Source organism: Dermacentor variabilis, chromosome 4, assembly GCF_050947875.1.
Source record: "Dermacentor variabilis isolate Ectoservices chromosome 4, ASM5094787v1, whole genome shotgun sequence".
Classification (NCBI taxonomy): domain Eukaryota; kingdom Metazoa; phylum Arthropoda; class Arachnida; order Ixodida; family Ixodidae; genus Dermacentor; species Dermacentor variabilis.
The window spans coordinates 121887994-121911514 of NC_134571.1; the positions used below are offsets into that span (position 1 = coordinate 121887994).

General features: G+C 46.8%; 1 protein-coding gene across 2 annotated transcripts in view; it reads right to left on the reverse strand.

Moving 5' to 3' along the window:
• The window catches only part of LOC142579695 (disintegrin and metalloproteinase domain-containing protein 10-like), a 34481-nt gene extending 18834 nt beyond the window's left edge, over window positions 1-15647 (reverse strand). The window contains exons 1-6 of one of the 2 annotated variants that reach the window (XM_075690167.1): window positions 15473-15647; window positions 14522-14675; window positions 12069-12190; window positions 10289-10578; window positions 7352-7708; window positions 2557-2749 (exon numbers count right to left, since the gene is read on the reverse strand). In XM_075690167.1, coding sequence (XP_075546282.1) covers window positions 2557-2749; window positions 7352-7708; window positions 10289-10578; window positions 12069-12190; window positions 14522-14675; window positions 15473-15539 — 1183 coding nt within the window. In that variant the 5' untranslated portion in view covers window positions 15540-15647. The remainder of the gene's footprint in view (window positions 1-2556; window positions 2750-7351; window positions 7709-10288; window positions 10579-12068; window positions 12191-14521; window positions 14676-15472) is intronic. The other variant, XM_075690168.1, reaches the window with a different exon arrangement.
• Window positions 15648-23521: the final 7874 nt, after the last annotated feature.

A 23521-nucleotide genomic window follows, 5' to 3' on the forward strand; every position in this document is an offset into this window, starting at 1 on the left:
CGCTTAAGGGGCCAGCCGCTGCAAGGGAATACGAGAAGGTACAGTTCCGTCCAGTATAAGCTACAACACGGTGTGGTGTCCACGTTCGAAAGGGCTCCGAGACTGAACCGAAGCACGCGCGTAGGAAAAATTGCACAACTAAACAACGTTCAAATTATGCAGCAATAAATTGTGTGCATGTCGGCACGGCCGTGCAGTCTTGCAGCCCCTTCGACCACGGCCACCGTGTTGCAGCCGATATTGAACGCGACTGCGCCTCTGAGCTGGCTTCGCGTGAGCAACTGAAACAGCAAAAAACCGTGGTGGTGGTCTTGCTATAGAGCGCCGACCATCGTTGTACGGCCGCGCGATCAAGTATTTTTGCAACCATGCGAGTTCACGATTCTGCCGTTGTTGTGTCAACTACAAGATGCCGTCCACTCGCTGTGCCGTGAAGCAGGCGCCGGCGCTGCCAGAGTATGAACTGGCGGGTCACGCGCAATAGCGCCGTTTTGTCTTCAAAAACCGTTAACGGTTGAAATAAGTTTGATACTGCAGTAGTGAAAACGTCAGTGTCAGTTTGACAATACCTAAGAAAAGCTTCTACACACTGCCGTAAAAAAAAAGCATTTCCGAAGGCACGAGCTACATGACGACATAGCGTCGATAAACGAGAGAATTTCTTTCGCCTGAGGCAGCACTAGCCTTCGACTTCTCTCTTACGCCAGCGTGCAACCGCAACCTTCCTCGCTTATCACTGTTTACAAAGTACTACACTTCTACATAAACAGTTAACAACAGTAGCCGAACGAAGGAAGCTCTTGACCTTGGAGCCACCGTTTCGACAAGGACACCTATCGATGACCTCACAAATTTCTCGTGACCCCTCCGTCTTTTTTACATAGGGGCGAATGCGACCAAAGATAGAAAGTATTTTATCTCGACAAAAGAAAAAAAATGATAATGCCGCTTTCTACGTAACTGGCGCGTGGAATAAGCAGTGTTCATTCTGCAAGCGGCATTTCCAACGATGCCAAACAGCCCGCTTGTAGGCATGAGTTAACGTGGACGACACGCGGGGTCCACCTTTGCAATGAACACTGCTTCAATGATATCAAACGTTACGCCTTCCGGTTCCTAATGACAGCCCGAAATGTAATCTGCTTTTCGCAACCGGCCCATGGCTTCGGGTAGCATAGGGTGTTAAAGTATCTTTAAGTACATTCCCATTTGCACAAAGGATACTGCCAGCAAGAACTCGTTGCACTCCTTTAATATTCTGCAGGTATCAAGCTATGGAGCAATAACGCGACTAGGTGCCTTGTTCTGTGTCCCCATTTTAGCGATGTTTGCTTGCAAAGCCTATAAACCTGCGTTATCAGATTTCTTATAGGAAACGGAGTTGCGAATAACATTTTTTTTTTTTCAGGTTTCACTTGTCTGGCGACTTTTCATGCGACATTTGAGGCCTACAGATTTTCCGAATGCTTCTATCTCCTTTACGCACAGTAACCCTTATTCAAGTCAACCCTGTTCGCGCCAAAAAAAAAATCGCTTATTTTGTTTCAAGAACTCATTACAGAGGTCAATAGTAGAGCTCCCTATTGCGCGGTCATTTTTCATTTTTAACTGTTCTCAACTATTTATTAAACCCACAAAGCCCGATGTATTCTTTTTGATACGCTGAGTTCGATACCTTAAGAGGCTGACTTAAGCGGCGGAAAACCTAACGCAAAAGCTATAGCAGCTCTTTTGATATGCTGGAGTGAAGTTTCATTTGTGGGTAGTTCACAAAACGAATTACTAATTAATCAATCCCAAAAGTAGATACGTTTTATTTCGATTAGCATTCTTAGGATACTTCATGCACATTGTGGCGTGTATCTATGTCCATGACGATTTAACATTTTTCGCACTAACTTGGATCACGGGGTAATCAGCGGACGGGCGATCGAGCTGCTCGGCTGAGGGAACCGGGTTCGAAAGCCAGCCGTCAGACCAACTTGGGTCACTGGCTGTGCAACACTACGTATGTGCCGCTCTTAAATATATATCTTTCAAGGCAACTTGAGTCACTTGGTATGCACCACTCTTGAATGACAAAAAAATATATATATTTCTCTAGCGCTACATGGCCAGCATATATATATATATATATATATATATATATATATATACTCAATCTTGTATGCGCGGGTTTCGTGGCGGCGACGCTAGATGGCGCACCGTGTTCAGAAGGAAGCGCGAGAGAGTGAACCCGGCTGCAGTGCACACATCGTACATAGCTGACGCTTTGCGGCGTTGGCAATATGGTGTATTGCCACGTTATTTGAATCCTAATCGCTTTAACGTCGACAGTTATACCGAGATGGGTTCAGCTGGATTTTTTATCTCACGTAACTTTTTCTTCACTCGTACCAATTCACTCTAATTGCGAAAAAAAAAAACGTTGACAAGTTTATCTAATTTTCTTTCATGTGGAATACAACTTTTGGACTTTGTGGGGTTCACTTTATTTTTTAAACTTATACGCTAGTCTTGATGTGCTAAGGCTACAACGGAGAGAGGCCTGCTTACGTTGCGGCCTGGCAATCCACGCGAGCCCTAGGATGCCATCGGCGAAGTCTCGGAAAGTCCAGGTGAAGGCCAAGCAGAAGTCGTCGTTGTTCTCCTTCGAGGTGAGGTGGAGCAGGTAGCCCGCGTCTATGCCATCCGAGCAGAACGGGTTGTTCTCCCTCACGCCTTCGGCACAGCTGCGGCTGTCGTTGATCTGCAAGCCAGTTACATTCACTGCATAGTTACTCCCTCTTTTCTTTTAAAGATGATTAGCGTTGTTTAGTGGCGCACGGGCGACTAAGGCCAACGAGCGCTAGCAGGTTTAATATGCCTAAGTTGTGCACAGGTGAATGATATATTGAAGATATGTTCAACGCACATCCCGGTGTAAAGCACCGCAGTAAACGCATGGATAGATGAATGCTTATAATTTGTAGAGAAATAAAAGTTTCTCGCGATCTTATCTGCATTTCTCTACACATGGTCGTACGCGCGTCAAGGTCGCAAACACTGAACACTCGCGAACACACTCACTTAGTCGAGACGACATTTGGGAAGTAATGTGCACCATGTTATTATTTTTCATGTCTTGCACGACTTTATTCTTTTTTTTTTATACAGCACAATAACAGCACTAAGACACCAAATGAAATTAATCGTTGCCACAAGCCAACTTCCGATCAGAAAAATCAGGTTACAATGAGAAACCAGAAGGCTCTTCAAAGCTAAGGCGGCAAACTTTCAACGAATCCGTCTGCGGTATATCCATCGCCTCTATGTTGAATGAAGCGTTGGAAAGACGCCACTCGTACTCGCACTGTATCGCCAGTATTGCTAGTATGAAACTCTATGCCCCATTGTGAAAGAAGGTAAGGCGGGCTACACGGACATTAAAGAACCAGACGACACAAACAGCGTTTGTGTTGTCTAGTTCTCTTGTGTCCGTGTCTGCATGCCTTACCTCCTTTCACGACGACTCCATACCAACTAGCTCAGCTTTATGTAGTCATATGCTCCATCTTGCTTATATTACAGTAGGCTAAGCAAAGCGATGCATCTACTGTTCATCGAGAAATGTCCGCAGTTCTTTACATTGCAAATAATGTGACTGAAGAGAGCTCCAGGCAGACATTCAGGAAAACAAATTTAGGCGTCATAGTGAAAAAGAAAAAGTTCTAGGGTTTCAAGTGCCAAAACCACAATCTGATTATGACTTACACCACAGCGTTAATTTTGACCAGCTACAGTGTTGACTTTCTTTTTAAGGTGCACATAAGTCAAAGTAAGCGAGCGTTTTTACATTTCGCCCTGTTTAAAATTCGGCCGCCGCGGGCGTATTGCGACAGGGGCTGAAAGCAAGGACCCTCGTGTACTGGCGAACTGGGAGCGCGTGCTGACGCCCCAGGTAGACCAAATTTGGCAGTTTCGCCCAAAGGGAGAAGCACTTACTACGACAGCAAGGTTTAGCGTCGCGCTCGAACTTCTCGGGTGGTGTCGTAACTCTACGGGGTTCCGACTAACGTGGACGTGACATAGGCGGGTGTGCCAATATTTCTGGCACCATTAAAAGCTTTAACTTGCCGTGCAGGGCCTGTAATGACGTCGCACAGGCGCCTCTACACTTCCCGCAAAGAGCCGCGCCAGTAAAATTAGGTCACTTTCGGGTTTGAGCACTGATATTGTTTTGTACTTCTCATATTTGATAGACTGAAAACATTCAAGGTAAAAGGCATGCACTGTGAATGTTATGTTTCATGATATTTGTGTGAACGAGAAGAAAGGAGGTTAACCGAGGGGCCCGATTTTTATTATTCATATCATGAGAAGCCAACAAACAACGACACCAAGGAAAACGTAGGGGAAATTACTTGTATTTACTAATAGAATTTAAAAAAAATATAGATTATGGCAATGAAAGTGAATGAAAAAACAACTTGCCGCAGGTGGTGAATGACCGCACGTCTTCGCATAACGCGATCATCGTACGCGTAATAAATAATAAAGCGTAATAGTAATAAAGGGCCGCAAGCTTTTCAAGCGTGATATCTCCTCCATCTCTGATTAAATCAACTGTTATTCCATCTTCTTCTACCGCGTTCCCCTGCTTCACGTTTTGCAAGGCTCTTCTGACCTCGTCGCTAGTTATAGGAGGAGCCTCTGTATCCTGTCCATTACTACTTCGAATGAAGGTAGCGTGGCTGCTCTGGCTACTGTACAGGTAAGTCTAGAATTCTTCCGATGCGTTTACTATATCTTTCAAATTGCTGATGATATTACCCTGCTTATCTTTCAGTGTATACATCTCGGCTTGTCCTATGCCACGTTTTGTTCTCACTGATTTCATGCTGCGTGCATATTTTACCACTTCCTCAGTCTTTCTGGCGTTATAATTTCGAATATCCCTTACTTTGTCCTTGTTGATCAGTTTCGACAGTTTCAAGAATCCCATCTGATCCCTTAAGTGATCCCTTAAGACTCTTGCATTTTTGTCGTTTCTATATGAGGTCTTTCGTTACTTGGGAGAGCTTACCTACTGCTTGCCTTGGTGTCTTATCTCCCACTTAAATTGCTGCTTCTGAAGCCAGTCTAGTTACGGTTTCATTCATTACCTCTATGTCATCTTCATCCCTCTGTTCTAAGGCTGAATATTTGTTTGCAAGCACCAGCCTAAATTGGTCTGTTCTTACCCTTACTGCGTCTTGCTTGGCCTGTTTCTTCTTGACCAATTTTAATCTATTTTCATATTGAGGCGAATCCTTAACGTATATCACTGCACTTTACCCTACCTAACACTTCTATACATCCTGCACTATGCTGGAGTCTGCAGAAGATGTGAAATCTATTTCATTTCTTGTTTCACCATTAGGGATTCTCTAGGTCCACTTTATGTTGCTACGTCACTTGAAGAAGGTGTTTATTATTCGTAGCTTATTCCTTTCCGCGAATTCTACCAACATCTATACTCTAGCGTTCCTTGAATCGGTGCTGTAGTTGCCAATTGTTTGTTCACCAGCTGGCTTCGCCCCCCCCCCCCCCTTTTTGCATTGAAGTCGCCCATGACTACAGTATACTGAGTTTGCACTTTTCTCTATCGCTAACTAAACATCTTCATAAAACTGCTCTATTTCATCATCATCATCGTAACTGGAGGTAAGAGCGTATGCTTGTACTAACCTTATTCTGTAACTCCTAGTTAGCTTCAGTACGACTACCTCTACCCTCTCGCTAATGCTGTAGAATTCGTCAATGTTACCCGCTATGTCCTTATGGATTAGGAATCCTACCCTGTATTGCTTCTTATCTGGGAGTCCTCTATAGCAGAGGACGCGGCCCTTAGTCACCACTGCATAAGCCTCACCAGTTCTAACCTCACTAAGGCCAATAATATCCCACCCAATGTCTGATAGTTCCTCAAAGAGTCCTGCTAAGCTAACTTCACTCGAGAGGGATCGTGTGCTGACCGTTGCCAGGTTCAGTTTTCAGTGGCGGCCTGTCCGTGTCCAGAAATTCTTAGCACCCTCTGCTGCGTTGTAGGACTTACCGCCGCCTTGGTCAGATGCTCTGTAGCTGCTGGTCACTGAGGTCCGTGGGTTAATTGTAGGAGTCATGAGGGAGGTAGTGGCCGAATACTGCACCAGGGAGGCCAATTGCTGTTCTGGTGAGGGAGGGTCTTTTGTTGAAGCTTAGTGGGCCTTCTTAATATGGTTGCACCAGGACTAGTATAGCCAAACTAACGCTCGGATTTTCTTTCTTTTTTTTTTTGCCGGTGTCAGGGGCCATTCCAAACCCGAAATTTATTGCTGATTAAATAACGAAAGCGAATTTGACGCCCTCATTTGGCATGAATCCGCGCGAGCTATAGTGCATACTGCCACGAACAACCTATACATGCTTTGACAATGCTTTATCAACCCGGAGCTATGAACTTAGGCCGTTTACGTCACATTAGTGGAGTCAACAGCTTGTGGTACGCATGCGCTGCAGCGGGATAAACCTGAGGCCAATAAAGCTGTGTGGATCACTGTTTTGCGATGCTGACACACTTATCCACACATTTCTCTATTCTTTGAAACATACACAGATTTGCAAGGTTTTTCTTTCTTTTTTTATTGCAATTGCGGATTTCCTTTATTGCTTCCTCCTTTTTCTCACTCTCTGCGCCGGACAATGTTTAGTCAAAAGACATTAATAACATGTCACTAAATCAATAAATCATTGCCTTTCGAATAGAGCACGACAAATAGGTGTAATGTGCGCCTCTGTTACAGTGTGCCGACGCAGACAATCTCCCAATGGTCGATGCAGTGCTCAGCGTCGGTACAGTGTGACAGAGACGCCGACACGAAAGAAAAGACGCTGTCGCCGACAATCGGCAGACCGAAATCGGTGTCGTATTGGCCTAGTGGGAATGAGCCTTAAAGGATGTATGATCATATACATTATAAAACTTCGTTATAACGAAATTGAAGGAGGAACTATAATTACTTTATTATACCCATTACTTCGTTATATCAATGTTTACATGTAATGCAATATAACATTGCAATTACGGGCATTCTATAGCGAATTTCACTTACTTCGTTATAGCCGTTATTTCGCTATATCTCGTCTCGTTACAAGGTTGTTTCACTGTATCTACGTTTCGTGACAGCCTGTTGCGCGCATAGTAGAGTCACAGTATAATTTCCAGCGAAACAAAGTATCCTATCGATATTTGCTTCACTGAAGGTCCACGACCTAATCAGCGCCCTTGGGGCACACCCCGGCACTGGTAAGGCTCATCCATTCACGCACGCATCCGTTCGTTCGCGCTCACCCTGATCTTCTGTACGATGAAGCTGATGTCCTGGATGCCCCCGAAGTTGGTGCGCCGGTAGACGGAGCTGGCGCGGCTCACGTGCGCTGCGATGAGAGCCGTGATGCGGGCGCGCGTGCGCGACGGGTGCTCCTCCACCCTGAAGATGTGCTCGTACAGCAGATGGTCCACGGACACCTTCAGGTTGCACACGCGCCGCGAGTGCACGGGCAAAGCGCGCGCCGACGCGTTGCCCGTCTCGCCCTCGTCGTCGGAGCGAGCGTCGCGCAACTTGGCTTCGCCGCGGGTGGAGGACGCCTGCTGGTCTCGCTTCGGGCTCGCCGTCCAACGCTCGACTGCGTCCCGACGTCGGCGGACCTGAGAGGGCCAGCGGCGCGCTACAGTTTTGGGCGACCTGGTGATTTGGCACTGAGCTCACGCGTTGGCTGTGTTCGATATAGCGCGCCTTCGCTACTTTTGCCTGACAAAAGCAATTTGCTGTCTTGCTTGAACTCGAGCTTATGCTTCTGCGGGCGTCTGCGTGACCTTGCGTACTTGTGTTGTTACACTTGCCAGGAGTTTTCCTTTCTTTGCCTTGTTTGTTTTTGAGTCTTACGGTAATTTACTGCTACTCTCTTGATTCCTTTGTTTTTCTTCTTGATTCTAAGTTAAATCAAAGCGTAAAGATAATTTTCTCTTCTTTTTCGTACATATCTGCTTAATATGTACGCGGAGTGTATTAAACATCCGAGGAAAGCACCACGCACGTGTTGGTCACCTTTGTTTGCTGCGCTGATATACAATCACACTGCGAGGGGAGTCGACGTGCACAGAAGCCACAGTGTTCATGACGGAGCTCAAAATACGCTGCTGTGTTGGATTCTGTAGGGTTTTGTCCAATAATAGAGTTCGTTGCATTAAGTTCAGCCACTCGGCAAGTCTACAGGAACTCGCGAACATCTCCTGGTGGTTTACCTAAATTCGTGAATCAAGCGAAGTGCTGAAGAATTCATACATAAAGTATCGTATACAGGGTCTGTACGGTGCAGCGCGTTGCTGGCAGCAAAATGACTCCGCCCCTCTTCCTAAAGAACGTCGTCTAACTATAGCAGTAAATGAAGCCTATAGCTCAAACCTGTGTGACAAAAGTGTGGCCTTCCCCAGTACTTCACATACGTTCAGTACCATCCAATATGACAGCACCGTCACTACCAGTTTGTTACAATGAGTCCCACTTAGCGAAAATAACCGACGCGCCTAGCCGAAAGGCGCCGGCTGATGGAGCCCTGTACAGCTGAGAGTTCTATTATACCAGAGACAACGCTATAGCTAACGATAACGTGTGAAGACATTTTAGGAAACAGTCAGGTACGACCTTTCCGCTTTGCTTTCTTGTTGTTTCTGTTTCTTAATGTCTCTTTTTCACACACTGCTACGCCTATAGATGATTGCGGATTGTCCGGTAAACCTACCGCGTATTCCATCATCTCGTTTCGGAATACGAGTCCCACGATGGCACGCACACACCTTCGGCATGAAGAGGTCGCGAGCGAAGTGCGAAGTAAAGCAAAGCGTGGTTCTAGAGAACCACCGTGCGACCTACAACTTTCCCTCTCTCTCGGCTTTCGAGGCTACAATACACCGGTCGTATGGATGCCGCCCCTGGGCCACGCTTGTTCTTAACGAGACAACATGGAACTTGTCCCACCCCCGTGTTCCACGTAGAGAAGTCCAAAATGTCAATCTGTTCAAACGGATTAACAGTGGTAGAACAAATAAAGGATGCATGAAAAAAAAAACTTTAATGTGAAAAAAAAACTTTATTGTTGAACAAAGGAGGCCCCAGCCTGGAGTCAATATTTCGATAAGGTCCAAACGTACTGCTGGGCGGTTGGTTGGACTAGTTTGGTTTCGACAAGGATGGTATGAGGCCGGGCTAGTTGGCGTTCCTTCTTGTTAAAAAGCGCTAAACCAGACAAAGGATTGAAAGGCAGAAAGGTATAGACGTAGGGAAGCGCTGACTCGGACAACTTATTCGTGACTGAAAAGACAACACAAACACTTGCTCGCTTGCTAAAAGCGTGTGCTCGACAGGGAGACATTTCGTTGGCTCCAGCATACATTAGCTCCTGAGCTTTGCACACCCGCACTATTGATCACTTCGTCTCCCACTTCGCGGGAACCCTTTGTAGTGTTCGCTAACTGCTTAAGTACACATTTCGTCAACGTCATCGTGTTTTTTATTAATTATTCTTGCATCAAATTATAACTCAATAGTGCTAAAGGAATGACCAAGCACGTTCTATCTCTCCTTTCTATCAACAAATCTTTTGCACTGTACAACGCCCTCTTTAAAGCCCGCATTGGATAGTTTTACGTTAGGGGACGCAAGCGGCTTGCGTAAACAAGAACTAGGGGGTGACGGTGCTGCGCATGCGCAGACCCAGACGTGGGTTCCTGCGCATGCGTAGTACCGTGGCCACTAGTTCTTGTGTACGTAAGCCGCTTGCGTCCCCTAACCTAAAAATCTCTATTAACGCGTTTTAACGTGTATAGGGCAAGCCGTTCAACACGTCCGTGAGCGCGCAGACTAGGCTTGCGTACGGAAGACTAAGGGCAACGGTACTGCGCATGCGCAGACACCGACGTATGGGTCTGCGCATGCGCAGTAGCGTCGCCCCTAGTTCTTGCGTACGCAAAGCGCTTGCGTCCCCTAAACTAAAACTCTCTAATAGAGAGTTTTAGGTAAGGGGACGCAAGCGGCTTGCGTACGCAAGAACTAGAGGCCACGGTAATGCGCACGCGCAGACCCCTACGTCTGGGTCTGCGCATGCGCAGTACTGTCACCCCTAGTTCTTGCGTACGCAAGCCCCTTGCGTCCCCTAACCTTAAACTCTCTATTCACGCCTTTTAACGTGTAGCCGTTCAACATGTCTGTGCACGCGCACACTAGGTTACCTTAGGACGAGCGGCGCGCGGCGGTGCGGCGGCGGCGGCCAGGGTCGCACGGCTCTTCATCACGGAGTCCATCCAGCGCTCCGTTTCCCCGCGCACTCCGCACCAGCCGCCGGGCGTGCTGGTATTCGGAAAGCGCGCGTCCCTCGCGTTGTACAGCACCGAGTGGAAGGGTTTGGGCCCCGAGAAGAAGCGTCGAGCGCTTTCAACGTAGTAGCGGCCCGACGGCGACTGGATGGCGCCGTGGAACACGCCGTCCACCAGGGCGCCGTACACGTGACTCGAAGGCTCGCCTGTGAATTATACAACGCGTTTCAACGACGTCGTGAATTTCTGCAGGATAGCGCTGTATATATGAGCAGAAATAATACGCTAAACAATACAGTTGAGCAAGTAGTCAGAGGTATTATCTGAAATTGAAACAAGCAGACAATGAAGAAAATCACAGTGGATAATAATTGTTTTTTTTTTCCTTAATTGAAATTTCTTATTATTTGTGAATGTGGCCTCACTTTGCTATAGTGTTCATATTCCTGCAAAGGGAAATGAACGTGAAAGAACGCACAGCTTCCCATCAGAGGGAGCCAAACCCACAAACTCCGCACGACGCGGGCTCGATGCGAATGCTCTACCAATAAAAGTGTATAATCGTTGCAATCTACTGTTATTGACATATATTAAGCCAGAAACTTGCCGGCTAACAAAGAAGCTTGAGAAGAAGCTCAGGGCACCGCAATGAGCGACATAACTAAAATTGATAGGCGTGACATTGATAGACATGAAGACAGCGGTGTTGTTTACAGAGAAAACAGGGGTGCCCGACATTCTAGTTGAGATTAAGAGTAAACAAGTGCGGCTGGGCAGGCCCCGTAATGTCTGCGGCAGATAGCTGACGCTCTCATAAAGTTACACAATGGCTGTCAAGGCAAGGGAAGCATAGTCAAGGACAGCAGGGAACTGGATTGCGCGTAGATATGAAATTTGAAGGCATAGGATGGTGCCAGGTGGTGCAAAACAGGGGTAATTAGAGGCTGGTAGAAGAGGCATTCGTCCTGCATTGGACATAAGATAGCGGGATGATGATGATCAAATTTAGCCTTTGAGTGTTAGCCAGTGACAGTCACAACCATTGCCATGGATGCTGGAACATCCTGTCAGCCTCAGTTGTCACCACGAGAAATTCGGGAGCAAGCAACTGGCAATAGTGTCCTCGCATGCTATCTCTGTGCATTAAGGATGCCAGAGCCAAGCCCCTCGCTGTGCAATGTGCTATAGTAGCTAGAGAAACCGAGGGGCTAGATTTTTCTGAAACAACCATGCAGGTATCGAATCAGCCTTGATGCCTTGAAGCAGCATACGAGGAAGGGTCTTCCACTTTTTCTTTATTAGGAACATGAAGCTCATCGCTAATTGAACCCTCCACGTTTAGCTGCACATAACGAAACAGTTATTACCTGTATGCTTTCCTTGGCGTCCTTCTCTGGTGGCAGTATATGGTTGTTAATTGATACACCGCAATGTCAGAGTACGTGTGTGTCTCCAGCACCTTACTACAGCTTCATTTATCGAGTTTTTAAGAAATGCTTACCGTGGTGTGCCACAGGTAGTTGAAATGATGCAAATGATTGACTATTTTGTTAAATTATACTAAACTTCCAATTCCTTTTTCACAAGCAGATGTTTCGAACGAAGGTGTGGCACTACAGGAGAGAGAAAGTGCAGTTTTTTTTTTATCCTGCCTTTCTATTAAATAAGAAAAGCCGGAATGTGGATTTCATCTCACCAACAAGTTCTCCGCTGTATATGTGGCCGATTTCCGGCTTGATTCGCCCAAGCTGTGCCGTCTCCACCACGAGGTCCTTGTGAAAAACAGACGCGTCCGGCCTCAGCTTCAAGTGGAACAGCCTGCAAATGACAAAATTGCCTACCATCTCAATTCCCCAAATGAGTGTAGTTTGTAAACGATAGTAAAAACCAGAGCTATAATTTTTAAAGCGACCTGAAATGGACACTGAGGTGACCTACGCTTACTTATATATCAGTAAATTACGCTTATACAGTAGCAAAGCTGTCAGTCTTACTACGAGAGGAAGCTTGGTAAAAGGACAAAGAAGAAAAAAGCGAGAGAGCTGTAGACGCCACCATGGAGTGCGCGCGCCAGCTCGCCGTGAAGTCATGAATTTTCTCGGTCTATTCCACTTAATCCATTACTGCTAAGACAACGCTCTACCTCGCAGCCAACTCTTTCATATTAACACTCACGTAACATATTAACAGTCCATATTTACACCCACGTAAAATGCAGAAATGTTCTTATTAGCCTGCGCAGCCAATCTGAATGAAATTTGTTGCACTTAAGAGAGACATTATAATTCTGCCGACTGCATGAAGCAAAATCCAAATTTAGGGGATTTTTTTTTTCACAAGAAGTTGCTGGAAACCGGTGTTGAAGAAAGCTAAAGCTGAAGCTGAAGCTGAAGTCTACATGTTCGTAATTCTTCATCGAAAGTTGTAAACGGCATCTGTTAGAGCTTCTACAGCGGCCAAATATGACATAAGTTTACAGTTTACGTGAAACAATGCTTACGAGAGTTTTGCAAAAGCCGTGCTCGCAGACTAGTAATAAATTTCAGAGCAGTGTGTAATACATCAGCTAGATCTCCCAGTAGCTGAAGTTTACAGAATTGTGATATCATTTTTATTTGCTGAGTTACAGTCGGTAAGTTGACTCAGTTTGCAATTGTCACAAGCTCTTGCAAAAAAAAATTGATGACATAAATAAGAACCTCCTACAGTCGGTATATATTAAGTTTTAAGTGCAATAAATTCCACCAATATTGGTATAGTAGATGAAGAAAAAAAAAGGGTTTCTGCGTTTCCATGTACTTATTATAAATAAAAAAGCTGTAGTTTCGCCCTGAAGGCGAAACATCGATTTCGATAGCTAATTATTAGACAGCCATACGAAGTAACGGTACTAGTTTTATCGGCCGTATAGACTTGTAAACATTCGCTTACTATCTAAATTAACAAGCGTGGTGCTACGCGCGCACAAGCAAACATGAACTCACCTCACTGGCGTGGGGAAGCGCGACAGCAGCAGCGTGCTGTCTCTCGTTTCAGTGCGAACTAAGCGGCTAGAACACAGCGTACACGAAGCTATCAGTACTCGGCGCACTCTGTGCCCATCGCAGATCACTTTCAAGACGGGGCCCTCACGGCCGCGCGATGCGCAGCCGCCGTCGGAGTAGAACGCCCCCGCCCCCTCCTCCCTCCCTCCCGGTGCCTTGCGCGCGATGGAAGTCGGCGTGCTTCCTCCTCGCCTTCCTTCCTTGCACGCGCAAGATCGAACCACTATCATATGCTCATCCTCGCACGCTTTCATTCGTACCTACAGCCTACGGCGCGCAGCGACAATATTTTTGCAGATGGACTTTATGCGGAACATCACGGCGACGGTGACGGCGACGATGGTGGAAATGCGCGGGGAGTATATATGTAATTGAGGGGGGTGCGGAAGAGGTTGCACTCCGGCGGCGGTTGCCTACGGCGCGGCCGCGCGGGCCCAATCTTGAAATCTATCTGCGGTGGGTACAGATTATAGACGCGCCGAGGGCTGATAGCTTTGTGTGCGCTGTGTTCTCCCCGCTTAGTTCGCGCAGGAGAGGCAGCACGAAGGGAAATTCGCTCACTGCTGCTGTCGCTATTCCTCACGCCAGCGTTCTGACAGTGAAAAAAAAGAAAAAAACACAAAAGTGTTCTACAATACTTTGCGCAACAGTCATTTCGACTGTAAAGTAAGAAGATAAAATGATTGAAAAAATTAATGCGATTCAACGGCTTCATCAACGTTAGCCGTCTCAAACATATGCTCTTGGGGAGTGTTCCAGTGCGAGTCCGTACGAGAAAAATAACTCTAAGACGTACTTTTCACATACACGTACACAAAAACCTAGGAAGTAGATGCGGTAAGATGGCCGCAGCATAGCATAACTGATAAAACACCGCACATGTAATGCGCATGGTGTGGGCTCGACTCCCACCTGCGGCAAGTTGTCTTTTGGTCCACTTCGATTTACATTCTCCACATTATTTCTAAATTTCAGCTAACGTTACGGCTAATTTCCCATATGCCTTCGCTGACTTCATTGCTTGTTTTCTACACATGGCTGCAGCTACAAGCTACAATTGAGCCCGCGCACGATGAAGGCAAAGGGCACGCGTATGCATGCTTGCCTGTTGAATCCCTGAAAGCGCAGGTAGACGTGGCGGCGGTCAAGCTGAGCCCCTTGGTTGAGAGACCTCCGCAGTCTCACGTGGTCCCGATGCACCCGGTACGGCGGGTACGAGAGGGGCTCGAAGTAACGCACGAACTCGTTCAGCCGTCGCGCTGCGGGAACCACAACAAGGATGCCGAAGATGCCTTCATGTCCCCAGCCCAGTGTGCGCAATCTAATTCTTTTGCATCACGTTCTTGCTCGCTCGACATTGTTGCCGCGAAATTTCCGGCCTCTGTTTTGGTCACCTGGTCGACTTTGATAAAGCATTCCTACAAACGCTGATATCTCAAAGTGGGTGCTTCATGTACGTTCCTTTGTTTTCATTTGCAGCATTCTAAGACACAAGTTTATTGTGTTAGCACAGAACGTACACATAACGTGCTGTTAATGGCTAATGCGCAGAAACTACCCCATTTATTTGTTCGTTGCTCTTCTAATAAAAAAAAAGTGAAACTGAGGATTAACAGAGAGCCTGAGCCCTTTCGGCGTAAACGTAGAGTTAGCTTACTTCCATCAGTGAGCTAGTCATTAGTGGCAATTCTACTAATCCATTTTGACAAGTCAGTCTTAAACATTCTATTCAGGTGTTTAAGAAGAAACAGTCTTATTACTTGTCGCAATACAAACAAGGAAGCAGCTATCCTCTCCCACATTGGTGCTCGATTTTACAGGTAGTCAGAACGAACGTTGTTGACTTGGATCGCTTGGGTCTTGTCCCTCTCACAAGTTGGTGCGAGGATGCCTGGGTCACCGAAGTAAATAATGTACGTGGCTGCAGCTTCGTGCAAAACACAAGAAAGGCGAGGTTCACTTGCTAGCGAGGCGCCGTGGTGTGGCTTAGTGGCTATGGCGTTGCGCAGCTGAGCACGAGGTCGCGGATCCAACCCCCGGGGGCAGAAGCACTTACCTTCCGTCAGGAGAGCCACACTGAAGTAGAAGGTAAGCACGAGTAATCCGCTCCATTTGCTTGCCATGTCTTCTTGGTGCTAGCGAAGCCCGACCCGAAGGGTAATCTTCCAGAATCGCGAGCGCGAGCTATAGGTCACGCTGCAGCCGACACGAGGCACGAGACACCACCGTCTTCTTCGTCTATCATGCAAATCCTGCAGGCGAATGGCTCAGTGGCCAAAGCAGGGATGAGAGTCAATAGTGATGTGCTAAAAGCGTACTGCAAGAACAGTGTATACGCGTGTAGAAGAACACTAAATGGAAATGTTACCCTAAGCTGAATTAATGAATTATGCCTTAGCAAAACGATCGCTCTTACCGTCACAGAGTGGGCTTAATAGGTCAGAAAAGGCGCTAAAACGAAATGCGGGTGGCGGCGCCACCTTGAAGTTCCAGTACAAGCACGCCGTTACGTCACGCATTATGACAAAGACTCCTCATTCTTTATCAGTATAGGACAACTACAGTGCTTTATAAAGGAATCAAGCACTCAGGCTAGCAATTTTCGATAACGTTTTCCTACGGCAAAGTGATCCAAAGTTTGAGAAAAAATTTCGAGGACGCTTAAGCGACCCCTTTAAGAGTGGAACGCGACATCATGCAAAAATCCCGAGTGCTTCTGACGCTTCCCGGAAACTGCAGCTTATGTAACCGTGATGCTCACAGGGAAACGCTGGCGGCGAACGCTATGCACAATGGCGAGCTTTGTGTTTTTTTGTGTGTTTTTTTATGTTGTGATAGGAACCAAGGGGGCTGTGCCGCTCCTACAAAAACAGCCCTCAAACAGCACCTGGAAAACGCTACCGCGTTAAAAGGGGTTTGTGTTTGAGTTTCCGTGTAACAGAATCGTTTTCTTGTTCATTCTAATTACAATCAGACGCTATCATGTCTGTAGGTTGTGTGTAAGTCGTACTTTACGATTTTTCTGCGTGTTTTATCTTGAGAAATTCAATTAATTCAGTCATTTCCTTGCGCCACATGGAGGGCCTGCCTAGCTGGGTATGCGTAGTTCGAAATTCTTTTTGCCGAAGCGGCGCCCGACGCCGGACTCACTGTCTCTCGGGGCCCTTAACGCTTTCGCGTTAATACTTTGCATATGTGACGAACCACTGACGTATCGGCACTGAGGTCTTGGAGCGAAATTCATAAAACGAGTTTTCTACCATCGAAATTTTCTTCAATAACAATAGACCTTACTGCATCAAATCAATGAAAATAGAGATTTCAAATAATGTGGTATCCCTGAGCGTATAAGTTAATCTTAGTGACCTGTGAATACCCTCCTGGCTAAAAATGATTCGCTGCGTTCTCCGTATACACTCATGGAAATTCCCTGCGAAATCATGAGAAAATTACCATTTTGTCGCCTAACTTTCTAGGACAGATTCCCGAGATTCCAGCGTCGATTTGTCCTAAGCATTTTATCCTTCAAGGGTGGATTTACGTAAGCACCACGATAAACGGCAGTAAATTAGCACACATTAGGCTGTACAGTGACAATGGTAAACACTTTCTCGAAAGGATGCCTTTCACGCAACTTAGTGAGACAGATGACCGCCACTAAAGCCCGAGGTGTGGGTGAATTTCACCACTGTCAAAATGCTTCGTGCGGGCCGCCGCCCAAGTTATTGGCATTTTTGCGCCTGTTGAGCTTTAGCCATCAAACGACGTTTGAAATTTGATTTTGCTGCGTTTAATGCTCCGGCGTCAGCAATTGAAGATAATTCGGCGCAAGAAACAACTCTAGTTGCGGAAGAAATTGCCCAAAGGCACTTTAGCGTCTGTGTGTTAATGCTAACAGTAAAATGCAAGTTACAGAACTGCGGCTATACTTACCCACCAGTACACTGTTCATTGTGAAGGCTAAAATGCGGGTACTGCCCCGCTTCAGTCGCCACTGATACAAGTCTATTTCGCCATGCCCGCCTCGTACACATTTATTTTTCTTTCTAAGCCAAGCAGCTTTGCTGATCACTTGTAGTCGAACAAGAGATACTTCTGTAGTGTCTGTAGCAGTTTCGGCAAGAGGAATACTACTCCTTACATTCCTATAATATGTACGCTCAAAACTCTTGAGGCGAATTATAAAGGGTGAACATTTTTAAGTTGTATGGAATATTTTAGAAATAGGAAGTGGCACATAACACAATTCTATTCCGTGGTCTGGATATTCAGAGAGCCGGACATTTTTTGCACGAGAAATCGAAACACATATTCAACTAATTAATAACATCCCCTAATTATCTTTTGAATTAATTACTTTAAGGCATATATTGCAATTTACGAATTGTAACCGGTGAGTTTGCAAGGCGCATTCACTTAAAATTTACGCAATGACGTCAGTTTCTATATATGCGGCATCAAACGCGCCGTAAAGGTGCACTGTTGTTTCACTTACTTTTTTAAACAAACGCTCTTTTATGCATCGTCGCACGAAAGTAACCGGAAAGCCCATGTATACCGTTCCGCACTGTGGAAGATATTTCGAAACCACTGCCGTCTTAGAAGCTCGTTTCAAGTGGACACGTCGTGAAAGCTCACCGGCTACAGTACGTAAATTGCAACATGTGCAGTAAAGCGATTAACTAAGAAGTTCATTAGTAAGCTTTTTGTTAATGTGTTGTTTATTAATGTGCTTCCATTTCTCGTGCTGGTAATGTACGCGTCTTCGAATAATCCAGCTCACGGACAATAATTATGCTAACCGGCACAGGCGACTTTTGAAAGTTTCTTAAAACTTGGAAATGATCACCCTGTAGAGTGGCTCCTCAGTTGCGCGTTTGGATCTAAACGGTATTTTTTTTTCTGTTAGATTAGGGTAGCGCTGCGTATCGCTGACCGTTCTGGCGCATTACTTAGCAGCAACGTTCACCTTTTTTGGTTGTAGAACAACATGAAAAACTCTCGATACAGTTTTCGGTTGCTCAATGCGTGTTACATAAAAGTGTTTTAGAGCACAGCCCTTAGGTGCCCGTTCCTGCTGCGAGCGTCGGCGGCGTAACCGAACGAACGAGCACAGCGAAAGATGAAAGAGCAAACGTGCAGCGCGAGATGAAAGAGGCGAGCCGCGAACGGCGGAGACCAATGAGAGCGGCCCCTTCAGTGACGTGCACGCGGGCAAACGGGTGTCATGCGGAACCGCCCGACCGCTCGTTTCGTACTATCGTCTGCTCGTGTCAGCTCTCGCTCGCGCTTCCTTGTTATCGTTCGCGTTTGTTTCGATTGTCATGGTTTGCGACTTTTGTAATCTGGTTGCATGCGCGACGCGAATTGTTTAGTGCTTTCTGGAATTAAGCCACACGGGCACCAGCGATTACACCGGCACCTTGGACGAGTCATAAATAAAAGCCGACGCGACGCGCTTGACATGCGCAGGTCAGATTTCCGACGATCGCGGCCTCTGCTCGCCGCGATCTCGGCATCTGCTCGCCGTGCTTGAGTGTTACTTGTTTTGCTGGGCACAATTTCGCCCAATAAAGAGGTAACTTTGTAACTCACAGTTGCGACACTGTGTCGTCCTCCACTGTTACTACCACGCGACAATATAATCGTAACACTAAATAGTGTCAGCCGGTTCTTTCTGGACAATGAGCGACACAACCTGTGGAAGTACTTCGTCTGCCGCAGCTGCTAAACTAGCCGCCCGAGCAGAGGTTTAGCGCCGCCGCCGAGATGACCCTGTCGTTCAGAATCAAATTCTTTCTCACAATATATCGCGAATTCAAAACACCTAAACAGCTGCGCTCAAAATTCGCATTAGTGAGTATCGTAATCGCCGGTGAACTTTTTTTTTTTTCCGAGCGTGAAAGAAGCCCGCGAATACACGCACAGTGCCTCGAGCGGTCAGTCGCGCGTCAATTTTGCGGGTATTCGCGGCCCGCTTCACGCTCGAAAAAAAAAAAGAACAAAGAAAACTTTTATGTAGTACGTATTGAGCAAAAGAAAGTTGTATCGGAAATTTTTCATGTCGCTCTACAATTTTCTTATTGACACATTCAGTCAATTATATTTGAGAAGTTGATTAATTAAGTAAGACTAATTTAATTAGGCGGATTGCAAGAAATAATCCGAGTATCTCTAGGCGACGGCAAAACAACATTACCTTAGTTCTGTCCAGCTACGTGGCATTTGCATATTTTTAAATCTTGACGCACGGTAGTTGGGGACACCCTGGATGACGTACACTTCGCATTAAAACGAGTCCTCTGGTAGGAACGTAGGCTAAAGAGGCGTCATCCGCTGCAGTAGCCCGGTGGCTATGGCGCTACGCTGCCGAGCTTGAGGTCGCGGGTTCGATCCCGGCCACGGCGGCCGCATTTCGATGGAGGCGAAAGCTCACACACGAACGCTGGTGGGCTTTGATCTAGGCGCGCGTTAACGCTTCCCCTGGTGGTCAAACTTAATCCCCCCCCACTACGGCGTGCCTCGTATAAGATCGTGGTTGTGGGACGCAAAATCCCAGAACTTAATTTCCTTGCAGTATTATATAGACATCTCTTGTTCTACTACTATTGATCGTCTTAATTAAGTGTCCATATTTCTGTGAACTTATAAAAGCTCGTTTTTTTTTTTCTGTAGGTGCGTGCGAGTGTGTCAGAAAGGGACTAGCTTCGCGAGAAGAGAGATGTACGCTACTTGTCGCAGAAAATGCTCACTGACCGTATACATGTAACACTTTCCTGTGCCTTTCAGACTAGCAGAATACAGCGATTCCTCCGATAATGAAATCATTTACTGCGACAGCAGTCGTACCTTCGACTAGCAATCGACTTCCCCTTCTTTGCACAAAATATAACTTCAGGGTGTCTACCAAGTAGACATTTCCAAATTCCCTGAGTTTTCCAGGTTTTCCCCAAGTACCTTTGCACATTTCCCTGAGCGACGCAGAACTATGTTTTATGTCAAGACGGGAAACGCCGTCGCCCGATGCTGTCACTCTCTAGTAAGCCCATGCGAAAAAATAAAAAAAGAATAAACGACTTGATCAAACTAGAATGCCTCATTCGGAAAATATACAAACTAGCCATAGGACTACCGATCAGCACCAGCACGGACATGTTGCTGCAATTAGGCCTACACAACACGATAGACGAGCTCATTGAAGCGCAATGTACGGCACAATATGAACGCCTCTCTAAGACTGGAGCAGGCAGAGACATCCTAGAAACACTAGACATATGTTACCAAACACAGCACGGTGTCAAGGTGGACAATCCGAGAGAGACGAAGGAAACGATGGTAATACCCCAATACCAAAGAACATGCACCAAGAACGCAATGACAGACGGGAGAACAGAGCGAAGCAAATACAGAAGAAATTCGGCAGCGACAAGGACGCAGTGTTCGTTAGACGCGGCTCGATACAGTCGCAGACGGGGGTTTACGGCAGCCGTAATCGATAGGGAGAAACGGTGCAAGACGTGCACGACGATACGCACCACAAGTAACGAGATAGCGGAAGAAGTAGCCATAGCGCTCGCAGTAGCTCAGACTAACGCAACCGCGATAGCAAGCGACTCTCAGACGGCAATAAGAAACTTTGCCAACGGCCGAATCTCCCCGAAGGCACTACTCTTTCTTTTTGCAGGAGGTCAAAATTGCAAAATAAAGATATACATCACCTGGACACCCGCTCACATTCTCGCGGAGGACGGCAACAACGAGGCGGCACACGAAGCGGCTCGAGGGCTTACGAACCGAGCCGCAGTCGAAAGTGACGCCCCGACACCCTCCGGACGTGGCGGTGCGGCGAATGAGTGGTAATGGGAGGACAGAATGACCACATATAATGACATCACGAAACACTATAGGTTACAGAGGGGCATATTCCCGCGACCTCACGCAAAACTGACAAAAAAGCAGTCTGTCGCATGGCGGCAGTTACAAACTAGGACGTATCCGAATCCTGCACTCGCGCACATCATATGTACGGATGTATATCAAACGGACAAATGCCGTACATGTGAATCCAGAGCCACTTTGGAGCATATATTATGGGAATGCCGAGGGATACATAACAATAAAGAGAACGCGGCCTCTAGCGACAGCTTTCGCACGCGCTGGGAAGCCGCGCTGCTCAGCCCCGCCCTCGAGATTCAACTATGGGCCGTCCAGCGGGCCGAGGATGCCGCCAGGACCCACGAAATCCTAGCCGTCACATAGGCGGGGCCTGTGGCCCTCCCCACCAACTCGCAGGGCACACAATATAGTTATTTCCTCCTCCTTAATCCAATTTGAGTACTAAGGAGCAGTGCTTATTTTATTCAAAAAGGGAACAGAAGGGAGGGGTTAATAAAGAGCGCAGCAAATAAACTGTCTTCGAAAAAAAATTGCAAATCAAGTCGTACATTTTCAAATACGAATAAAAAGGAGATGCATACAGAAGCAAGTATTTTCGAATATGAGCTATTTCTATGGACTGATAGCAAGCTCAGTGGTATGAGGCCCAAACTTTGTCATAATTTAGATTCTCTCGCAACAGCTCGTAAGTCAACCTCAACTGTCCTGACACTCTCAGCCCGCGTACGACGCCTCAGTGTTGTGCTTCACTGCTCTAAAGAGTTTATTTTGGTTTGTATGAGGGACACTTGCATCTGGGCGTTAGCCAAAACTTCGTTTTTTGAGCTCAAGCTCTTCCAAGACGGCCGCAGCACGTTTCTTTTCCCGTTAATTCCTCAATGCGTAGGTCCTTTCTGTTCGCGTCCTCTTTCCGCCGCGCGTTCGCCCCATGGACCATTTGAAGCATCTTCTTGGTCCCTAGGGGTCGCGAAAACGTCCGAAAAGTCGGCCAGTTGGAAAAAATAAATGCATGTCTTCTACTGCCCATAAGGGCTCAAACCGCCACAGGCACATTCGAAAAAGCTCTGAAGACCTGTCGGTACACTTATTAGGCATATTGGTGCTCGTACTGTGACAGGAGATACCGGGTGCACGATTGTATAATTAAGGAATACATACCGTGTCCCGTGGTAATTGCCCCTTCCCACGCTTGTTACGCTTCACCGCAATACATTTGCGTATGCCTCACGAAGTGACATTTCTGTAGAGAGGCGAAGCTGACTTTCGGAAACCGGCATTATGCAACGCTACGTGCTTTCCACGCTTCTAAGCCAATCGCGAGGACCACAAAGGCGGAGTCAATGCCATTGCTGACAGCGGCTAATTCTTTCAATATACTTCTTTCAGCGCCGGTTCGAGGTGGCCAGGTAATCAAAACAGCAGCAGTGGTGGCTTTGATTAATGCCGTTTCGGACCTGCGGTCACGGCAAGAAGTCCAGAAAATCGGAATGCGAAGGGTTCTTGAGTGCGAAATTTCAGACGTTCTGATACAGTGATTCTATGGCGTACGTGGTGGTGCCGCGAAACCGTCCGAATTATTGGGCATCCGGAAAGTCGGTCGTTGGCTGTACACTGGCAACTCCTCCAGCTGACGAAAGGCCGTCAAGGAAGACGATTCGTTACAATTGCTGTCTGTTACTCCAAGCCAGCATTACCGCAACTTTCGTTCCTTTTCAACAAATTTGCAGCTAATTTTCCCTGATAGAAGCACAAATCCCCCGAGTTTTCCCCGAGTTTTTCCAGACTACTCAAAATCCCTGAGAATTCCCGGTTTTCCCGGTTGGTAGACACCCTGAACTTTTCTGACAAGTTCATGCAAGCAAAACGAAAAAAACACGCGGGGTTTCTGTAGACGAAAGAAAGAGATACAAACTTTAATGATATGCTCAGAAACGTTAGCCTGGCCAATCAACTTGCGTGTTACTGTAGGCGCTGGGTTATAATTATGATTACCATTCCATTCTGGCGTTTTACGAACCAAAAGCACGACCTGATTACGAGGCACGCCGTGATGGGGGACTCCGGGTTAATTTTGACCGCCTGCGGTTCTTTAACGTGCAACCAATAATTGCGCGGTACACGCGCATTCTTTCATTTAGCCCCCATCGAAATGCGGCCGCCGCGGCCGGGGTTCGACCTCGCGATCTCGTGCTTAGCAGCGCAACGCCAT